Raw genomic sequence first — 20,270 nt, 5'->3', positions numbered from 1 at the left:
AATAATTTAGATTGCGAATTTCCACCAAAGAAATGAAATAAGACCAGTGCAATCAGAGAATGCCTATAGAATAAACTGCCCAGCCACCTTAGTGTAACTGTGTCGAAATAGAAACTGCTCTACTGTGCTTACTGACCACCGTTTGGGGAATTATAGTAATGTGTAGGTTTCCAATAGCTTGTCTTCTTCCAGCCAAATAAATTACATATAATAACTGAAGTGATGGATGATACGGCTAACCTTTCATTTATTTATGATATTATTTATTAGTACCTCCTAATTATTAAAATTAATCCCCCTAGGAACTGATCTCTCTGAATGAAAATCCCTGTTTACATTTCTTTCATGGGAGAGCTTTAAAGTGAAATCTGACAGTGATTCACCTGTTCAAAGGTGAAGAACATTTAGAGTTAAAATGACCGGAGGTAAAATATGAAATCACCATAAGACAGACAATCAGATTTTACCATGGAGTGAGTCTCTCTTCATTTGATTGCAAAACTTTAGTTTCAAAAACAAGCCAAATGTGAAATATGATAAGAAGGGAAGTTCATGCACCAGCTGGAATCTCATTTGATTAATGAAATGCAGTGTTTTTGAAAGCTCTTAACGTGACAGGTGAGAGGGAAAGGGTAAAAGTGCATGTGACATTTCCAAAGAGCTGAAAAGCTTGGTGTTAAAAGTTAGTATGTGTCATCATCACCAGCACATTTATTATTATTACTATCAGTATTAGGCTATTAATTTATGTTAGAAGTCAGAGTCAGTGTGAGACTCAGCAGAGCTCTGAAAGTTAGGAAGAAGAGGTGGAAAGTTACCTGGTGGAATCTCGAGAATGGATTTTTCTTTTTTGTTGCCTTTCTTCTGTTTTAACTCTTTCTTGCCCGGTCTGAACCTTGGGGGCTCCTCTGCCTCTGCAACGGGGGCTGTTTCTTCCTGTCCAGGTTGCTCTGTGAAAAGGGAAAATTCCTCATCGGGACCTGGATAGGAATAATAATGATCCCTGTTTATAATCTCCTGCAGGTAATAATCCTGATCCTCCACAGGCAAAGCCTGGGATAAATCCCCAAGCAGTGCTAGCCCAAAGGCACAGAGAGCAAGACAGAGCTGAGACGAACAGGAGCCTTTCTTGCTAAGAGAAATCATTTTTTTAAAGCTGCACAAAAACTCCACTCTGAGTCCCAGATCCTTATTCAGCAGATAGGAAAAAACAGCAAACTGTGGTCACTGGTGAATTCCAGGACTTGTGTAGGGATAAAGAGTCCAGTCTGTGATAAATGCTTCTGCATTAGACTAGTTTGCAAAAGTTGCAAGGAGTGCAGTGAGAGAGAGGGTTGAGGAGGGAGGGAGGCAGGAGCCCGAGGTGCATGTGATCATAGGACTCACCAGCCAGACACATATACAGACACACAGGGGGAAGAGAGAGAGCTCTGCTCTGCCAGCACTTGGCAGGTGTGACTCTCCAGAACACTCTGTCTTGTTTTCTTTCTTGCTTTCTATTTCCCTCTCTTTCTTTCACTGCAAAAACCAGGGTTACAAGACACAGTTTTCAGCTCAATGTCTTGGCTTGTGTAACTCTTCCGTGAGATGGTGTTGGCAGCAATGGGGGTCAGGTTCAGTATCTCGGGGTTCCTCTTAAAAATGAGAAACAGACCTGGTTCAAGCCCCTACCCAGTAATCTGGGAAAACTAAACACTACCCCCGGGCACATCTAAGAGTATGTCTACACTACCCGCCGGATCGGTGGACAGCGATCAATCCAGCGGGGGTCGATTTATCGCGTCTAGTCTAGACATGATAAATCGACCCCTGCGCGCTCTCCCGTCGACTCCTGTACTCCACCGCCGCAAGAGGCGCAGGCTGAGTCGACGGGGGAGCGGCAGCAGTCGACTCACTGCGGTGAAGACACCACGGTAAGTCGATCTAAGTACGTCGACTTCAGCCACCTTATTCATGTAGCTAAGTTGCGTAATTTAGATCGATCCCTCCCCCACCCACAGTGGCCAGGCCTAAGAGGCAATACTTCCCCACTCACAAGCCCTGAGTCTGTGTATAACAAAAGAAAAGTTTTATTAGAAGGAACCCAGAATTGATTTGGGAAAACACTGAAACAAATTATTCAAAAGGATGTAAACCATAAACAAACACTAGGGTTACCATACGTCTGTTTTTTCCCGGACATGTCCGGCTTTTCAGCAATCAAACCCCCGTCCGGGGGGAATTGCCAAAAAGCTGAACATGTCTGGGAAAAATACCGGCCGGGCACTTCCTCTCCTGTGGCTGCTCTGCTCCTCCCCGGACTCAGACTTTGGCTCTGTTTAAGAGCCAAGCTGCCCGAGCCAGCGCTACTGGCTTCGGGCAGCCCCCGTGCCTCCGGACCCTGCGCCGCTGGAGCAGAGCAGCTGGAGCTGGGGAGGAGAAGTGCCCGGCCGGGGGCGCAGGGTCCGGAGGCATAGGGGCTGCCCAAAGCCCGAGTGCTACCAGCTTCATGGTTTGCCGGGCAGCCTCCAGACCCTGCGCCCCCGGCTGGGCGCTTCCCCTCCCGGGCTCCAGCTGCACTGGGGAAGCGCCGGCCGGGGGCGCAGGGTCTGGAGGCTGCCCAGCAAACCGTGAAGCCGGTAGCGCTCGGGCAGCCCTTTTCGCGTGGCTGGGAGGGAGGAGGGGGAGTTAGGGCGGGGACTTTGGGGAAGGGGCGGGTAAAGGGTGGAGTTGGGGCGGGGGCGGGGTGGGAAAGGGGCGGGGCTAGGGCCCGTGGAGTGTCCTCTTTTTTTATTTTTTAAATATGGTAACCCTAACAAACACCCTCTCCACAGTATATAGGGCAGTGGCATTTGCTTCCGTTTCCCATCTTGCAGTGTGAAAGTCTGATGGACGAATGTCCATCTAACATGCCACTCCCCTTTCCTTCCACTGCACCCCACTCTGTTGTCTGAGGTCAGCCAAGTCCTGGAACTCAAGGGTGCATTCACATGGGATCACCTCCCACCCTGAAAGGGGGAGGGGAGGAACATTGAGCACTGCCTCTACTCTCCCACTGCCATTCTCCTGCTGCTCGCTGTTCCTCTGCCATTGTTGGCCACTTACTGCTGCCTCTGCTATGTCTGCTGCTGGTTGCCGCTGCTCCCACTGTTATATCTGTCACTGCTTGCTGCCACGTCTGTAATGCCATGATCTGAGGTTCCACCACTTAGCCCAGTTCTTAATGATCTCAGCTCTGAGTGATTTCACTGGGTAGCGGGGAACCTCACTGCTATTGCAGCCTCTACGTTGTCATTCACTGCAATGCTGTCCTCACACCTGACGCCAGGTCTAAGGCTCACTCCCCTAGACCTGCTCATCAGTGGTTTGAGCTCTAGGAATCAGTGAACAGAACCGAGAACGCTCAACTGAGTTTGATCAGTTCTGTATTTAAACATTGGAGAGGGGAGGGTCAAATGGTGTCTAGGACTTATCAAAAAGAGCCCTTCCCATCCCCCTCACTTTCACTTGGATTTGGCACCCCTCCCCCCATTTAGCAAGTGAGGTAAATTTTAGTGAGCCTTCAATCAGAACATGCTAAGTACAGTTCTGCTGCTCTTTACGTACACAATAAGGATAACAACATTTAATTACCCCTGCACTCAATACTACAGTGAATTTTAACCCAAAGCAGCCAAAATTGAGCACTTTGGCAAAGCAGCTCTGCCTACTTCAAGTCCTGAAGAAGAGTTCTGTGTAGCTTGAAAACTTGTCTCTCTCACCAACAGAAGTTGGTCCAATAAAAGATATTACCTCACCCCCTTGTGTCTAATATCCTGGGTCTGACACAGCTCCAACACCACTCGATGCAAATGTACACACTGCTCCTGAAGTCTCTTCCCTCATTAGATGGCAGGGGAGAGCTCATTCAGACCCTGGCTTACACTTGCAAGTTGCAGTGACTTCAGTCCTCATATAAACAGTTGATCCTGGACTCCATTTTTTATTTGACAAAAAGTAAAATTGACAACAAGCATTTGCCTCTCAGTCACTGTATAAACGTATGTCTCCTCCTTGCCAGAGAGATTGTGTGCTATGCATCTAGATCAAAGAAAAAAAATACTGTTTCTGTGCTTTGATTATAAAGTACAATTAACGTTGTTTTATATGAAGCGGTGCACAAAGGAAAATGCGTCTGCATGATCTCCTTTTGTCCTAAGGCATTCTATTTGGTTGCATGGGGTGAATAAAAAACAGGTGTTGATGGTGATCTGTATTTTCCTTCCCATTTTCTTCATTTTGTGCACTTTCTCTACACTGGTGTTCTACACAGCAACACAAAGGCAAGAAAGTGAAAGATTTGTAGAAGGAGAGTTGTTGGAGATAATCATAGAATCATAGACTCTAAGGTCAGAATGGACCATTATGATCGTCTAGTCTGACCTCCTACACAATGCAGGCCACAGAATCTCATCCACCCACTCCTGTATCAAACCCCTAACCTATGTCTGAGCTACTGAAGTCCTCAAATCATGGTTTAAAGACTTCATGGTGCAGAGAATCCTCCAGCAAGTGATCTGTGCCCCACGCTGCAGAGGAAGGCGAAAAACCCTTAAAATATTAAGTAAGGAAAGTAAACCTATAGTCCCACTGTATCCACCTGCCCCACTTCTGCTCCTTTCCCATCCTGGCCCAGGCTTGTCCCCAGTTCTCCCATATACCATAGCCCTCAGGGGGTCACCATGAAGCTGGGTACCATGCAATGCAGGAAGTGTGTAACCCTTCACAGGTCACTCAAGTTTTGCTACACCCTGAGGAAAAGGAATCGTATTAAGCTTGGGGTTCTCTAAGCCTCACTTAGGAGTAGGACACAAGAATTGCTCCAGGACAGAAGCAACTGAAGATCAAGCAAAAATATCAAAATATCCTCTACAGATTTCAAGTCCTTCATCAGGTCCTTTAACCTTTAAACTCTCCACACTACACACCCGCACTCTCTACTACTATATATGAGAGAGAAAGGTTATTCATATCAAACATAATTCAATTGTAGGTCTTCTGCACAACATTGTTGTGGATTAAAGCAAAACTTCACATTTCAACACCCATAAACATTTATTGATAACAACTGTGATCCTCACTTCTGCTGCACACAGAGTTAGGGCTGGTAGGAAATTATTTAAAAAAAATCAACAGAAATTAAACAAAAATAATTTTCATTCAAATTTTTATTTGAAAATTTTTATGTTTTCAGATGGAAGAAGTCTGAAAACCAATTGTTTTCATCCAAAAAAATGAGGCTTTTAGTTGCCAAAACCAAAAAGTTTTTCAGGTTTGAGTTTTCACTTGTTTCATTGAAATATAATTTGAAAGTAATTGAAATTGCTTCATTTAACTGAAAAGTCATTTTCCATCAAATATAAGTTTTGATGCAAAAAAATGTGACCAGCTCTGCACAGGATGTATTTTTTAAACCAATCTTTTTGTCTCTAAAGCAATGGTGATGAGAGGGCAGGTTGTGGGAGCTAACACCCCTGTACTTGGAGGGTTTGAAAATGGAAATTTACATAGTAATTCCTGATTATCCTTCTTAATAGCACCTCATGTATCCAAAGGATGATCAACATCTGGATATCCCTCTTACTCTTGACTGATTTAACAGATGTTTTTACACTAGAAAGGGAAAACAAGGTATCTACTACTCTACTCCCTTGGGCCTACACATTAGTTGGGGCAGATCTTTAGTCACAGAAAATGTGCATAATTTTACCACCATGAATTTCATAACCTTTCTTGTAGAAGTTTCAGAGGTGTCCATAAATCGAATACAGAACAGAAATAAGGACACTTTCAGTTGTTGTACAGAAGAGACAATTTGAATTGTTTTTACCATGTCAGCAATAATGACCTTATTATTTCACTAACTAAATAAATTTGAACTGCAATTATTTAATCACTGCAGTTGACCAAAAAAGAAAAAAAAGGATACTGTTACTGTATGTAAAGACTGGAGCGGATTTACACTTCCAAACATAACAAGATGAGAGTATTTTCTCAATATTTGGAGTCAAGTATCTATTAAAGACCTGGATAATAGAATTTTTGGAATTTTACATTACTAGCATTTTACAGTTTTAAAGGTATACATTTCAGAACATTAGCTTCCCCCTCACATCATGCAGCACCCTTTTCTTATCTAAACTACAACCTAAGTTTACTGATTTATTAATTCACCAGATATGTATTACAATGTGTAAATTTGATAGAGGGCCTGAATTTCAAAGCTGAGTGCATGTAATTGCATGTGTTCAATTGTATGCACCTAATTTGTACATGAAAATACCATGTTTGTGACTACAAATACTCAATTTGCATATACACATCTATATCTGTGTATAAACGGTTTACCACGGTGCCCTTCACAGTGGTATATATATATTCATGTACTTAACTGTCCATTAGTAAGTGCAAACATCTGATTTGAGCAGGCTATCACAGTACTTGCATATGCAAATTAGGCAAACAGAATAGTGCACATGTAATTGTGCTTACTTGGTTTTGAAAAAGTAAGACCCATACAGTGTTTTTCCCCCAAAATTCCTTTTTCTTACCCCCAGCTGTTTTCAGCTATTAATGTGATATTGCAGACTCCCAAATGGTACAGACACCATCCACATTTTCTCACAGTATCAAACAACTGTTTTTCTTTTCATATGCATATGCCTATCTCCCACTAGCATTAATCACTGGATCTTATCTGCATGGAGAGGCTCATTTACCCAAACATCTATATCTCTTGTTTATTTTTATTTACTTTTTCCTCATAGTTCAAATATTTCCTATTATTCCACATAACCCATCTGGGGAGAGAATACTCAAAAGGTGCAGTCCTAGTAATTCCATTCCTTTTAGAAATTGTTGTCACCCCCTAACTGCAGGCATACAGATATGTTGTCAACTCCCTTTGGACCAAATTCTGCTTCTGAATATACACATATGGTTCTCATTGCAGTCAGATGGAGCCGTGCATGCACATCTCTGGACAGAATGTATCCCTCTAGCAGCATAGGGTGGATGCAGCTTTTTTTCTTTTTAACAGGCAGGTCTTGTTTCAAAACAGAGTCCTAGGACCACACAATTTTCAGAAATTGAGCCAAATTTTGCTCCATAAAACCAGTCTGGTTCTAGTGACATCATTGAACTCACAATGGTGTAATTAAGAATGGAATAAGAACAGGAGTACTAACAAAGTCTCTAAGGTGCCACCACAAGTATTCCAGTTCTTTTTGCAGATACAGACTAACACGGCTGCTACTCTGAAACCTAAGAATGCAATGTGGCCTAAGACAGTTTCTACCTGTTTTACTTATAAAATGCCAGGACAGTTTAAAAATAATTGCAATCGATAAGAAATTAATATTTCCTTAAAGCAACTACAACTAGCATTATCTTTACTATTGGAATGGAATTATTCCTCTTAATAATATGTAGATCACTCTATACATTATTTAAATCCTGGACCCACTGAAGTGAAATGCAAAAATCAGTTGAAAAGGTGCCAGGATCTATTTGTAACAAATATACGTTTGGAGATTATGGGCCTGCTGCTGATTTCACTAACACCAGTTTTACATCAGTGTAACTGAGATGTCTTCAGTGGAGCTACTCTTGGTTTACATCTTCTGTGGAGAACTGGATCCTATATGTTGCTGAGAGAGAGAGAGAATAGCTTTTCTTCTTCATAGCTAGTTTCTGACAAACAGTTTTCTTTGGTCCTGATTCAGGAAAGTATCCCTATTCAGAAAGGCACATAAGCACATACTTAAAGCTGAGCACATGTTCAGTGCTTTCCTGATTCTGGGCCTTAATTTTTGTTTATATCATACACTGTATGCTCTTATTTTTGGGATCACTTAATTACATTTTAAACCGCTGGGTGACTTTCACGACTTTTCTTTCTAATTATGTGTATTTTTTTTAATTCAATAAAAAAAAAATCGAAGAAAGAAGCAGTCTTATTTCATTAGTATTCCACAGTAACTTTCTGAGATAGCACATAAGGTTTCTATATGCTTTGGAAACAAAACAATAACTGTTCTTCCAAGCACCAGGAAAGCGTGTGTGTCCCTTTACACTTAAGATGTGTAGTAAATCATGGACCATAAAATGAAGAAAATGGAAGTAATTTCCCACACACACACACATATATAAACCATTTTACTCCTACTGTCAACAGGGGCAAAATATATCACCATAGGAAAGGGAAAGTGCTATTGGAAAATACAAAGTAAGCTGCATTTAAATTTTAGAACCATGCCTCTTACAAGCCTGTCTTCAAACAGTGACTGGACATTGAAAATGATCTCGTATTAACCCATTTTATTCATTTTAAGTGCTGTTTTTAGTATAAACAGAATTTCATGGTTTTGCCAAGTAGAGGCTGCCAAAAATATCAGACATTTTCTCTTTATCTCTTGAGCACATCAAAAGCTGTTGCAAAATATGAACTACAACTAAGAATAGCCATTAACGCTCCCTTTGCTGAAGAAAAATTGCTATTTCCTCTAGGAAAGCAATGTCTAAAATAGTCAAATGACATTAATTAAGACAATTGCTTTTAGAAATCACTTATTTTAATTGTTTAAGAAATGGAGCACAACTCCAAAGTGGGGCAAATAGCACTATCTTTTCTGGTAAAAAAAAATAACATGATCTTCGTAGGATCACTCTTTGTGCTTGTGTGTATGAGGAAGGAGCTCAAATTGCCATGGAAACCAAAGGTTCCTTGTTATCTAATACTTCTGAGGCTATGATATCACGATCATCACATGAACCCATTTTTGGCTAGAGATCGTCCTGAGCTGCGCAGTTTGGATCTGGATTTTGAGCCCCCAAAATTGTCTAGGCTTTTGACTCAGTTCACAATATAAATATTTTGGAATTGGATCAGGGTTTGGATCCCAGTACGCCCTACCCCTCCAGCTCCGGGGTATTTGTATCTGACATCTTGGCTCAGTCCCATCTCTATTCTTCTTCTTTTTTTTATTATTATTAAATGCTCCATTCCTTAAGGGGAGACAAATTAGGAGAAATGGCATTTAAAGAAAGTCAGTTAGACAGTATCTACCAAAGTCTCTGTGACATTCAGAAAGTTGTAAACATGGGTAAAAATGTTCTGGTATTTTTAAAAAGAATACTTATGGCAACCAAATTCCTCCAGGCCCCAGCATGATGGTGGTTTTAATGCCAACACCACACTGGCCTGGCACTTGGCAATCACATTCCAGGATTAATACCAGTAGGAGCCTAACTAGGAAGGGGGACTGAAGAGATTCACAGGTGCTCCAAACATTTGTAAAACTAGCTGGCTGAAGGAAAAGGAGCTAGTTACTAAGATTATTTTATTGACATTTTTGCATTTGAAAGACTGTAGCTCTGAATTAATGCTTGATTTAAGTGATGTGATTTTGACATTTGTTTGCATATTTGGGGAATGGGCTGGACAACACAGATCCTACATAACGTTGAGAAACAATGGGACAGAATGGTCTCACTATCTATACACAAAACCTGAAAATGGTGTGTAAATAAAATGCCCTTCAAATTCTAAATTCAATGTCCCTCAAATTTCTTGGAAACAAAAAACACTTGCTTCCAGCAAGTTCCCAAAGAGTTCATCAATTTACACAATTTACATTCTTCCCAAAACCAAACATAGGGCTGTCTTTGTAGGATAAGAAGGAAATAGTGTTTCCCTCAGATATACTAGAGCAGTGGTTCTCAAACTTTTTTTTTCACAGACCACTTGAAAATTGCTGGGGGTCTCATCGGACCACTTAATGATCTTTCCAAATGTTGTTTGTACCGTCAGCTAACTATTGTAAAGCGCTTTGGATAAAAGCACTACATTGAAAAAACCTTAATAATAATTAACGTTTTTTGTTTACAAATAAAAGCACACAACTCATATTATAATATCAGTAGTCTTACCTTTCTAATGTGATGGATGTGCCCTCTCTCTCCCGCCATGGCAGCCCCCCGAGCTGGGGCTGGGAAGGAGGGGGGGTGTAGAGAGGGTTCATCAGGTTTCATCCCTCTCTGGGGCGCTGGGAGCTCATCCCTCTCTGGGGCACCAGGGAACCACAGCCTCCCTACAGCGGGCCTCTCCCTCTCTCCCCCACTGCGGCAGACCCTGAGTTGGGGCTGGGGCTGTGGGGGGGGGTCTCTCCCCTGCCACAGCAGCCATAGAGCTGAGGCTGGGAAGGCCATCTCTCCCCGGCAGCCAGAGCCCTGGAGCTGGGGAAAGTTGCCTCTTTCTCTGGCTGCCACAGCCCTGCACATCCCAAATTTCCCCCACCCCCTCTTCTCACCCCACTGCCCCTCCCACCTACCCCTTATTCCCCCCAAGGCCACCACCTCACCTTACATGTGTGTCTTCTCCAGGGTCCAGGCACCTAATTAGTGGAGCCACGCCTGCACGGCTCCACTAATTAGGTGGGTGGCCCTTCATTCTCTTGTGTGCGGCTGCCCAGGCACGCAACTTAGAGGGAACTATCCGCGGACCACCTGAATAGAGCTTGTGGACCACTGGTGGTCCACGGACCACAGTTTGAGAACCTCTATACTAGAGTATTCATTGCACAGCTGGCTGTCACATGGGTTAAAGTGGGATGCCTCTGTATGCCTGGCACACAAAGAAGAGAAGTTTTGTCCAAATATGAACTGACATAATGTATGGAGGCTGCATTATTTACATCTAATACATTTGTTTGAAGGTGGAAATACCTGATTTTATTAATGTTCATAATCATGTACTTTTGGACAATAATACTCCACTAAACTTAATATACACTAAATACCATCAATAACATTATTTCCTTTATAAAAACAGTGAAGAACCTGAATGATTCATAAAGAACATAGGCAATTAAATGAGTTCTAACTTGTCATACAGCAAGTATCAAAGACTCATGAGAGACGTTTCCATTACTGGTTATGACAATATAGTTTCACAAGTATGTAATAAACTTGTTTGTACGTGACTTCTAGTTATTAAACATGGGCTTGTGCTAGCATGTTGGATAAAGCTGTTTAAAAGGTGAAGTGATAAAGTCTCATTGCATCTTTAGCATCTAAAGACAGGAGATGATTACTAATGTGTAGTTTAATGCACATTATGTAGATCTAGAATTTCTGCAATACAATATCACTGTTTCCAGCTATGCAAGATGCATGTGTGACTGGGGTCCCGGGGGGGCCACACTGAGGTTACTCAATTAGGACAAACTGCAAAGAATGGGGCAGACAATCCCCAAAGCTGGTGGATATCCCAATATTTAGTTTTACCAAGCCTTCTACAATACCTTTGCACAGAAGCCAAAACACAGTTCCCCTATAGCAACCCAGCCTTGGGCTTCAACCCAGACACTCAAGTCAGACATGATGAGGATTACTGAAAATCTTATTCATCATATAAGAAAGTTCTACCAATCTCAAAGGATCAGACACATTACCTCCGAAGTTAATGAATATTTCAGATCTTACCCAAATACACACATACAGCCAATTCTTATTAACCAAACTAAAATTCATTAAAAAAGAAAAGAGAGAGTATTGGTTAAAAGATCAGTATACATACAGACATGATTACAGTTCTCAGGTCAGTTTTATAGTAGAGATGGAGAGCTTTGTTGTTGCAAAGAGTTCCTTCAGAACTAGTCCATAGGTTGTAGTCCAATGTTCATATTCAGGGTGATCCAGGTGGGACTGGAGATCTCAGTCTTACAACTCAAGCTTCCCCTGCATAAAGCATAAAGCAGATCTGAGATAAAAATTATCAGGACCCAAGGGTTTTTTATACAGTTTCAGGCCTTCTCTTGACAACTTGGAATTATTAGGCAAACAACAGGCAATCATTGAGACTCTGAAGCAGACCTATTTCCTAAGCATCATGGGTAATTAGCTACACAGATTGATTAAGGCAATTATAGACTCATAGACTCATAGACTTTAAGGTCAGAAGGGACCAGTATGATCATCTAGTCTGACCTCCCGCATGATGCAGGCCACAATAGCTGACCCACCCCCTTTCCCTTGACTCAGCTGTTGAAGTCCCCAAATCCTGTGATTTAAGGACTTCAAGTCGCAGAGAATCCTCCAGCTAGCGACCCCCCTCCCCATGCTGCGGAGGAAGACGAAAAACCTCCAGGGTCTCTGCCAATCTACCCTGGAGGAAAATTCCTTCCCGACCCCAAATATGGCGATCAGTAGAACCCCGAGCAAGCAGGCAAGATTCTCCAGCCAGACCCTCATTGACCATTGATACTATTTACCCGCGATGGCACGCTGTTGATTGATTGACTAAAATCACGTTATCCCATCAAATCATTCCCTCCATAAACTTATCAAGCTTAATCTTAAAGCCAGAGAGGTCTTTTGCCCCCACTGTTTCCCTCAGAAGGCTGTTCCAAAATTTCACCCCTCTGATGGTTAGAAACCTTTGTCTAATTTCAAGCCTAAACTTCCCCACTGCCAGTTTATATCCATTCGTTCTCGTGTCCACATTATTACTGAGCTGAAATAATTCCTCTCCCTCCCTGGTATTTATCCCTCTGATATATTTAAAAAGAGCAATTATATCCCCCCTCAGCCTTCTTTTGGTTAGGGTAAACAAACCGAGCTCCTCGAGTCTCCTTTCATACGACAGGTTTTCCATTCCTCTGATCATCCTAGTGGCCCTTCTCTGTACCCGTTCCAGTTTGAGTTCATCCCTTTTAAACATGGGAGACCAGAACTGCACACAGTACTCCAAATGAGGTCTCACCAGTGCCTTGTATAACGGAAGCAGCACCTCCTTATCCCTACTAGATATACCTCGCCTAATGCCTCCCAATATACCTCGCCTAATGCCTATTTTCCACCATTTGCAGGTGATTTGCAGTCAATCAATAACAAGACAGTGATATCACTATATTTAGAGTTCATTTAAATATTAAGATCTCCTGTTGATCTCCGAATTAACAGAATACAGCATAGCCAGGAAATGTTTGATTACATTGTTAACCTCGAACAATAAACACACAAAATCACAAACATTATCTACCAATGTGACCCTCAAGGTTGAATTTGGGTAATGTATCCTGCAGGATGCTTAACCCTTACTGGCCATGAGTCACAACATGCAATTAACAGATTTGGACAAATTGGAGGCTTAGTGTTAATTGCATTGTGAGAGAGTGTGGTTTAGGAGAATGGAGCACTGGACTGGGAGTCAGGAGACCAGGGCTCTGTCACTGATGGGCTATGTGTCCTTAGGTGATTCTCTTCATCTGTTTCTTCTCTCATCTTCCATTTGTCTTGTCTGTTTAGACTGTGAGCTCTTAACGGCAGGGTCTGTTTCTTACTACATGTGTGTTCAGTGCCAAGCACAATGGGACCCTGATCTCAGTTGGAGCTTCTAGGCACCACTGTAATGAAAATAATACTACTAATAATACTGACTTTAGTGGAGTTATATTAAGGATGTAATGGAACAAGATAACACTCATAAGAGACTCAGCTGAAGCAGCAGCAAGCTTTATTCCAAGAACACAACACAGCGCCTTGCGGATAAGGAGCCAGGCAGCCACTGTGTTGAGCAGACTGACTGGCATTTGTTGAGATCTTAAACAGCGGGCATGGATGGCCTCCAGTGGGCAGCAACTAGTGGTGAGGGTAAGCTATACTAATTCAATTACAAGCCTTGCATAGGCTGCATGAGTTCCTTTCAAAGGATGGATTTGGCCCACTGAGTCTGAATGTTTGGAAATACTAAAGCTTAGACAAACACACACAGAAGTATATTTGAATAGTTTTTCTTTAAGTCTTCATATTGTTTTCTGCTAATTTAACCCAAGCAAAATCTCACTAACTCTTCCAGTGAAGAAAAGGAATATGAAAAACATTTCCAGAAGCTGTCCTGAGAATATAAACAGTTTATCCCACTCTTAGAAATATTAAATAATAATATTAAAGTTATACGTAAATCACTTGTTTGACTCCAAGAAAGGAAATGTTGGTTCTTTTTTAACATAATCCAATCAAGCAGTTTTCTTTTTTACCGCTGATAAACAAAACCTGGACAAAGAAAGATTTAATTTTTTTTTGGTCATTTTGTAATGGTTTTATGTATATTATTACCCAGGACCTCTCTTCCTCTGCTACCTTCCCACCCATCCACCCATGCCTCTGGATCTGCTTCCCTTTTCTTGGATTTGACATCAAGGTATCCAGATGTCTAATAGAATGAAGCATCGGCTTTTATGTTGTTTCCTCAAACACCTAGCCAAACAGGCTCTCTATTCCTCAGTGTCACTTTCACCACTTTAAGACTTAAGTTCATATTGAGACTTGCTTTCACACCTGTGATTGTACCATGCTTCATTGCTCCACAATCTCATGGTTCTGTTTCATGAGAATTCTCATCAGATTTGTGATGATGGATGAACCACGTCATTAAAACTTCTGTCTGAAATAAATAAGAACGGGTGGTAACCCCACTAGGAATCAAGGAGCGAAACTCAGAAAAGATGTAAAATATGCTGTTCCGATGCAAGCTAGGAGTCAGAGCTGGTGTCAAGGTCAAGAATCAAGCTCAGGGTCAGAGAGAGAGAGTCAAAATCAGGCCAAGGGTTAGTACCAGGATCAGTGTTGGTGTTCCAGGAGTTGATTGGGGCTCAGTATCCAAGTCAGAACTGAGGTAAATACCAGGAATTCAGAAGCAGACCAGTCACAGCAGCTACCTAGAAATCCATATTGTTGCCTGGACACTTCCTGGTATGCCCCGTGGATTTATATAGGATCAAGGAGCCAATCATCAATCACCAAGACAACTGTCAGTCAGATCACTCAAGGTGGAACTTTCTGTGGCGTGCAACTTCCGCAGATTGTGGGTTTCAGGGAGCAGCCATGGTACTGCTGACAGTGTGTGGATGTTGGTTGCCTAGGAGCCCTGCAGGGCTCTGGTCAAATCCTACCAATCCTTATAGAGCACTATGTCTAGTTCTGGGCACCACACTTGAGAAAAGATGTAGACAAACTGCAGAGTCCAGAGGAGAGCAACAAAAATAAGAGTTTAGAAAATCTTATCTATGAGGAAAGGTTAAAAAAACTGACCACAGAAATGTAGGACTGGAATGTACCTCGATAGATCATCTTGGCCAGTTCCCTGCACTGACGCAGGATTAAGTATTAGCTAGACCATCCCTGACAGATGTTTGTCTAACCTGTTCTTAAAATCCTCCAATGATGGAAATTCCACAACCTCCCTAGGTTCCAGTGCTTAACTGCCCTGACAATTAGGAAGCTTTTCCTAATGTCTAACCTAAATCTCCCTTGCTGCAATTTAAGCCCATTACATCTTGTCCTGTCCTCATTGGATAAGGACAACAAATGATCACCCTCCTCTTTATAACAACTTTTTAAGTACTTGAAGACTTATGTTCCCCCTCACCCCTCATCTTCTCTTCTCTAGACTAAACAAAACCAATTTTTTCAATCTTTCCTCATAGGTTATGTTCTAGACCTTTAATAATTTTTTTAGTCTCCTCTGTACTTTCTCCTATTTATCCATATCTTTCCTGAAGTGTGGTGCCCGGAACTGGACTCAGTACTCCAGCTGAGGCCTTATCAGTGCTGAGTGGAAGAATTACTTCTTGTGTCTTGCTTACCAACACTGCTGTTAATACATCACAGAATGATGTTTGGTTTTTTTGCAATAGTATTACATTGTTGACTCATATTTAGTTTGTGATCCAGTCTAACCCTCCGAACCTTTTCTGCAGTACTCTTTCCTAGGCTGTCATTTTCCATTTTGTATTTGTGCAATTGATTATTCCTTTTTAAGTGTAGAACTTGACATTTGTCCTTATTGAATTTCATCCTATTTATTTCACACCATTTTTCCAGTTAGTCAAGATCTTTTTGAATCCTAATCCCGTCCTTCGAAGTGCTTGCAACCCCTTCCAGTTTGGTATCATTCACAAACTATGCCATCATCCAAATCATTTACAAAGATATTGAATAAGATTGGACTCAAGACAGATCCCTGTGGGATCTCACTCAATATAACCTTCCAGTTTGACTGTAAACCACTATAACTACCCTGAGTAGGTCTTCCAACCAGTTGTGCACCCACTTTATAGTAGTTCCATCTAGGCTATATTTCCCTAATTTGTTTATGAGAAGGACATGTCAGACAGTATCAAAAGCCTTACTAAAGTTGAGATATCCTATCTACTGCTTCCCCCCTATCCACATGGCTTGTTACCCTGTCAAAAAAGGATATTAGTTCTTGACAAATCCATCTTGATTGTTACTTATCACCTTATCTTCTAGATGCTTAAAAACTAGTTGGTTAATTTTTTGCCCTATTGTCTTTCCAGGAACTGAAGTTAAGCTGACTGATGTATTATTCCATGTTTAGTCTTGAGAAAAGAAAAAGAAAAGAAGACTGAGGAGGGACATGATACAGTGTTCAAATATGTTAAGGTCTGTTATAAAGAGGACATGTCCACTAAAGACAGGAGAAGAAGTAATTGGTTTAATCTGCAGCAAGTTAGATTTATTTAGGTATCAAAAAACTTTCTGACTGCAAGATGTGGCAAGGCACCTCTTCTTGCCACCTCAACCTCTCAGTTTTTCCCTCTAGTAGCGGGGTGAGGGGGAGGGTTGAAGTCAATCAGTTCTACTCTGGAGGTTTTTAATTATTAACTTTGGTTTATTTATACTATTTACAAGGTAGGTCTCAGGGTAAGCCCAAGTAGTTCTCTGAAGCAAAATAACCCACAACACAAAAGAAATAATCTCTTTACTCCCACCAAAGCATTGACTTATTATGCTGGCTTCTGGTTACCTGTCCTCACCAAAAACAGAAGTAAACTCAATGTTGCCCCTATAGGAGAACAGCCTCCACCTAGAAGCCTTTACTCCATGGTGGCCCTAACCCTATTGCAATTTGTTTCTTCTCACAGCTCCCATTGTCTCAACAGAAGAGGGATTTTTAAAGGTCACTGACAGCCCTTAATTGGACTCAGGTGTCTCTAATTAACCTGAGGTAACCTCTTTTCAGTTCATAGGTAAAAGGGCCTTCACCATTCTAGGACTTATATATCAGCCATTCCCCACTCTCTTATAGCTGATAGGTCTGACTTTGTCACAGAGTATAGTTAAGCACTGGAACAGGTTTCCAAGGGATGTTGTGAAATCCCATCAGTGATTTTTAAGAACGGGTTAGAGAAACAACTATCAGGTATGACTTAGGTTTATTTGGTTCTATCTCAGACCAGGGGACTGGTCTAGTGACCTCTCAAGGGCCCTTCCAGCCCTACATTTATATGATTCATGGATTTGATTCTGTATTAAAAATTATGCCATTTCTGAATACAAATAAGTATATTCAGACCCATTCACCATCTCTAATTCACACATTCTGGACAAATTTCCAACAGAACTCACTTAGTGGTTCTTTCCCATCTAATAGGGCAAGGATGGAGATGCATCTTCTTCCACTCCAGAGAAATGTGCAAAGCAGCCAGATATTTTGATTACTTATTAATGTTGAGGGATGTCTGCTGGTTCCAAGGACACTAGATGTATATTGTAACTGAGATCTATGGTTAAAATTAGGTCCTTCTTTTTGAATTTCTAAACATCCATTTGAAAGTCATAATCATGCCAAAAAGTCACCATTGTATACATAACCAGGCTATAAATGATAAATTCAAAATCTCCAACTGCTGTATTGAAACATCCTTTTTAAAACTTATTTACATTCCTTGGAAGTGTATAATATAATCACATTGATTCCTTAGGAAATCCTTACTGGAAGAAGGAATGTGCCTTGTCACATTTTATTCATTGCATAGTGCAAGCCCACTGAGTATTTATTTATTTCTCTCTGAATCTTGGCCTTTTTTTAAACCTATTGCTTAACTAGAATTCTCTTATGTTCTACCGTTCGGTACAAGCAGATTCAAAAGATACCGAGAGAGCAAGTCAGATAACAATACCTTAGTTGGCACAGAAATCCATTATGAGTTCTTCAATTTTTAACTTGACATTGGGGTTTGGTAAAGGATATTATGTTGAATGCATACTGTGTATAGATAAGGTCTGATCCAACTCCCACTGATTTTGATGGGAATAGAGTCAAGCCTTAAATCAGTAATATGGTTATAGTTAGTGAAAGGGGCAGGCAGTCCCTTAATCAAGGAATTTAATAGAGTTGTTATTGTACACACCTTATGGATCAAAAATAATTTTTCATTACCTTCTTTTTAGCCTGATTAGTACTGTTAAAAATATACATAGAAGTGTAATGCCTGCCATAATCTTTTCCTCTCCATCAGTGCACTCAAAAATTTAAGAAAAGATGACAACACAATATGGAGATCACTGGTAATTTGGGGCTAATGGAGCGATACCCCACCAGTAATGTTATAACTGCAGAGTGTGGCTGATGCAGTTGTTACTACCGCAGTTGCCATACATATAATGCTACTGAATTTGCCATACATGGATTTTAAATCACAGCTAAGAACATCAGTGCTTTTTAAAGGCAGTTCATGTGTGCATTGGTCAGTTTTACAAACTAATACAGATATGACCTTTGGGAACTGACTCTCTCTCCTGAGTTCTTATAATGAACTAAACTACTGAGAGAGCTGGTTCTTCCTTTGAAACTACAGCTGCAACTATTTGCCTGCTTTCTTTTGCAAGATCTCTATGTATGGAATTCTCAATGACTTCTATTTTGGGACTACAGAACATTCTTCTGCTTTCATGCTCTTTGTCTTCAATTTGCAAACGTAAAAGAAGAGATTTGAGCCAGGAGAAAAAGGGAAAGGCATTCAATAATACAAAAAGAGTGGCTCTGTAAGTGACTATCTCTCTACATCTCTCCCTATGGTTCACGGGAAGTCAGTATTAGTTATTCAAAGTATCCATGAATAGGAGGTGAAGTAAGTCCTTTTAAAGATACATTTTTAATGGTAAGCTGAACCTAGCATTGGGTGTGTAGTCACACCAAATTGGAATACATATACAGACGCACCCCGACTTACGCAAGCGTTCCGTTCCAGAACGCCTTGCGTAACTCGAATTTTACGCAAGTTGGAAACATATCTCTGACCATTCACGTGTGTACCTACAGCCCTGAAGAGCGTTGCAGGGGGCGACCCCAGACACTGGCAGAGAAGTGACTTCATTGAATGATGCTGCCTGAAGGGTGGGGGGACACAGAGACCAGCAGTAGGGCCTTGATATACATAGTGATGGACTTGACTATCCCCACAGATCTGCACTCTACACAGGGTTTCTCAGCCACATCCTCTGCCCCCTCCTAATGCTACAAATCCCTCTGCTTTGAGAAGAAAATGCTGGCAAAACTCCATGAGGTCAAACTCATGGAGTTATTATTAATTGTTTGTATAATCGCAGTGCCTAGGAACCCTAGTCATAGACCAGGACCCCATTGCGCTAGGTGCTGTACAAATTCAGAACAAAAAGTCCCTTCCCCAAGGACCTTGCAATCTAAGTATAAGACAAGAGACAACAGAATGATAAAGACAGATGGGGTAGTACAAAGGGACAATGAGACCACACTAGTCAGCATGATAGGCAGTGGTGTCAGCTCACCAGCAGTCTAAACGTTGTCCGTTTTTTGTAGGCCTCACCACAGAACAGATTTTTAAGGAGGATAACAAGCTAGTTTCACAAATGTTTACAGGGAGATCCTCCCAAGCATGAGGGACATGGGGAAAAGCATGAAGGTACATGTTTGAAAATTTAATAAGTGAGTGACAGAGGCTGACATTGGAGGGGGTGAATATAGGCCATAATGTTTATTCAATATAGAAACATCGCTTTACTTCTCACAATATGAATCTTTGTATAGTATGTGTAACATGGTCCCACTTATTCTCCTGTAGCTATTACACCTGCATAACTCCCACCAAATTCTGGATTGGGCCCTAAATAAGCTTTAAACAAACTGAGGGACAATATCACAAAGATAAAAGTGATATCCCTTAAGAGTTTACGACTATCACAGCTGTCTTATTTTCACTTTTATGATGGAAAATCTGCTGCTAAACTTAGGATCAAATATGGCAGATCATTTACAGCTGTTTTCTCCTCAGTTCATTTTTAATTACAGTCTATCATACATGCCAGATTAATGGAACAAAGTGCAGTCACTTTACCATTAATCTTCCTTAAACTAGAAAAATTTGGTGACAATACTAAAATCATATTTCATAAGTGATTTATTTGAG

The 20,270-nt window shown here is 41.2% G+C and overlaps 1 protein-coding gene across 1 annotated transcript in view; it reads right to left on the bottom strand.

The window, feature by feature from the left end:
• The window catches only part of CPXM2 (carboxypeptidase X, M14 family member 2), a 113,688-nt gene extending 112,313 nt beyond the window's left edge, over positions 1-1,375 (bottom strand). The window contains exon 1 of the mRNA XM_008166291.4: positions 819-1,375. Coding sequence (XP_008164513.2) covers positions 819-1,146 — 328 coding nt within the window. The 5' untranslated portion in view covers positions 1,147-1,375. The remainder of the gene's footprint in view (positions 1-818) is intronic.
• Between the last annotated feature and the right edge of the window lie 18,895 nt (positions 1,376-20,270).

Source organism: Chrysemys picta, chromosome 7 (genome assembly GCF_011386835.1).
Source record: "Chrysemys picta bellii isolate R12L10 chromosome 7, ASM1138683v2, whole genome shotgun sequence".
Lineage (NCBI taxonomy): Eukaryota > Metazoa > Chordata > Testudines > Emydidae > Chrysemys > Chrysemys picta.
Note: the sequence above shows the minus strand (reverse complement) of the source record. Positions and strands in the feature narration are given on the sequence as shown.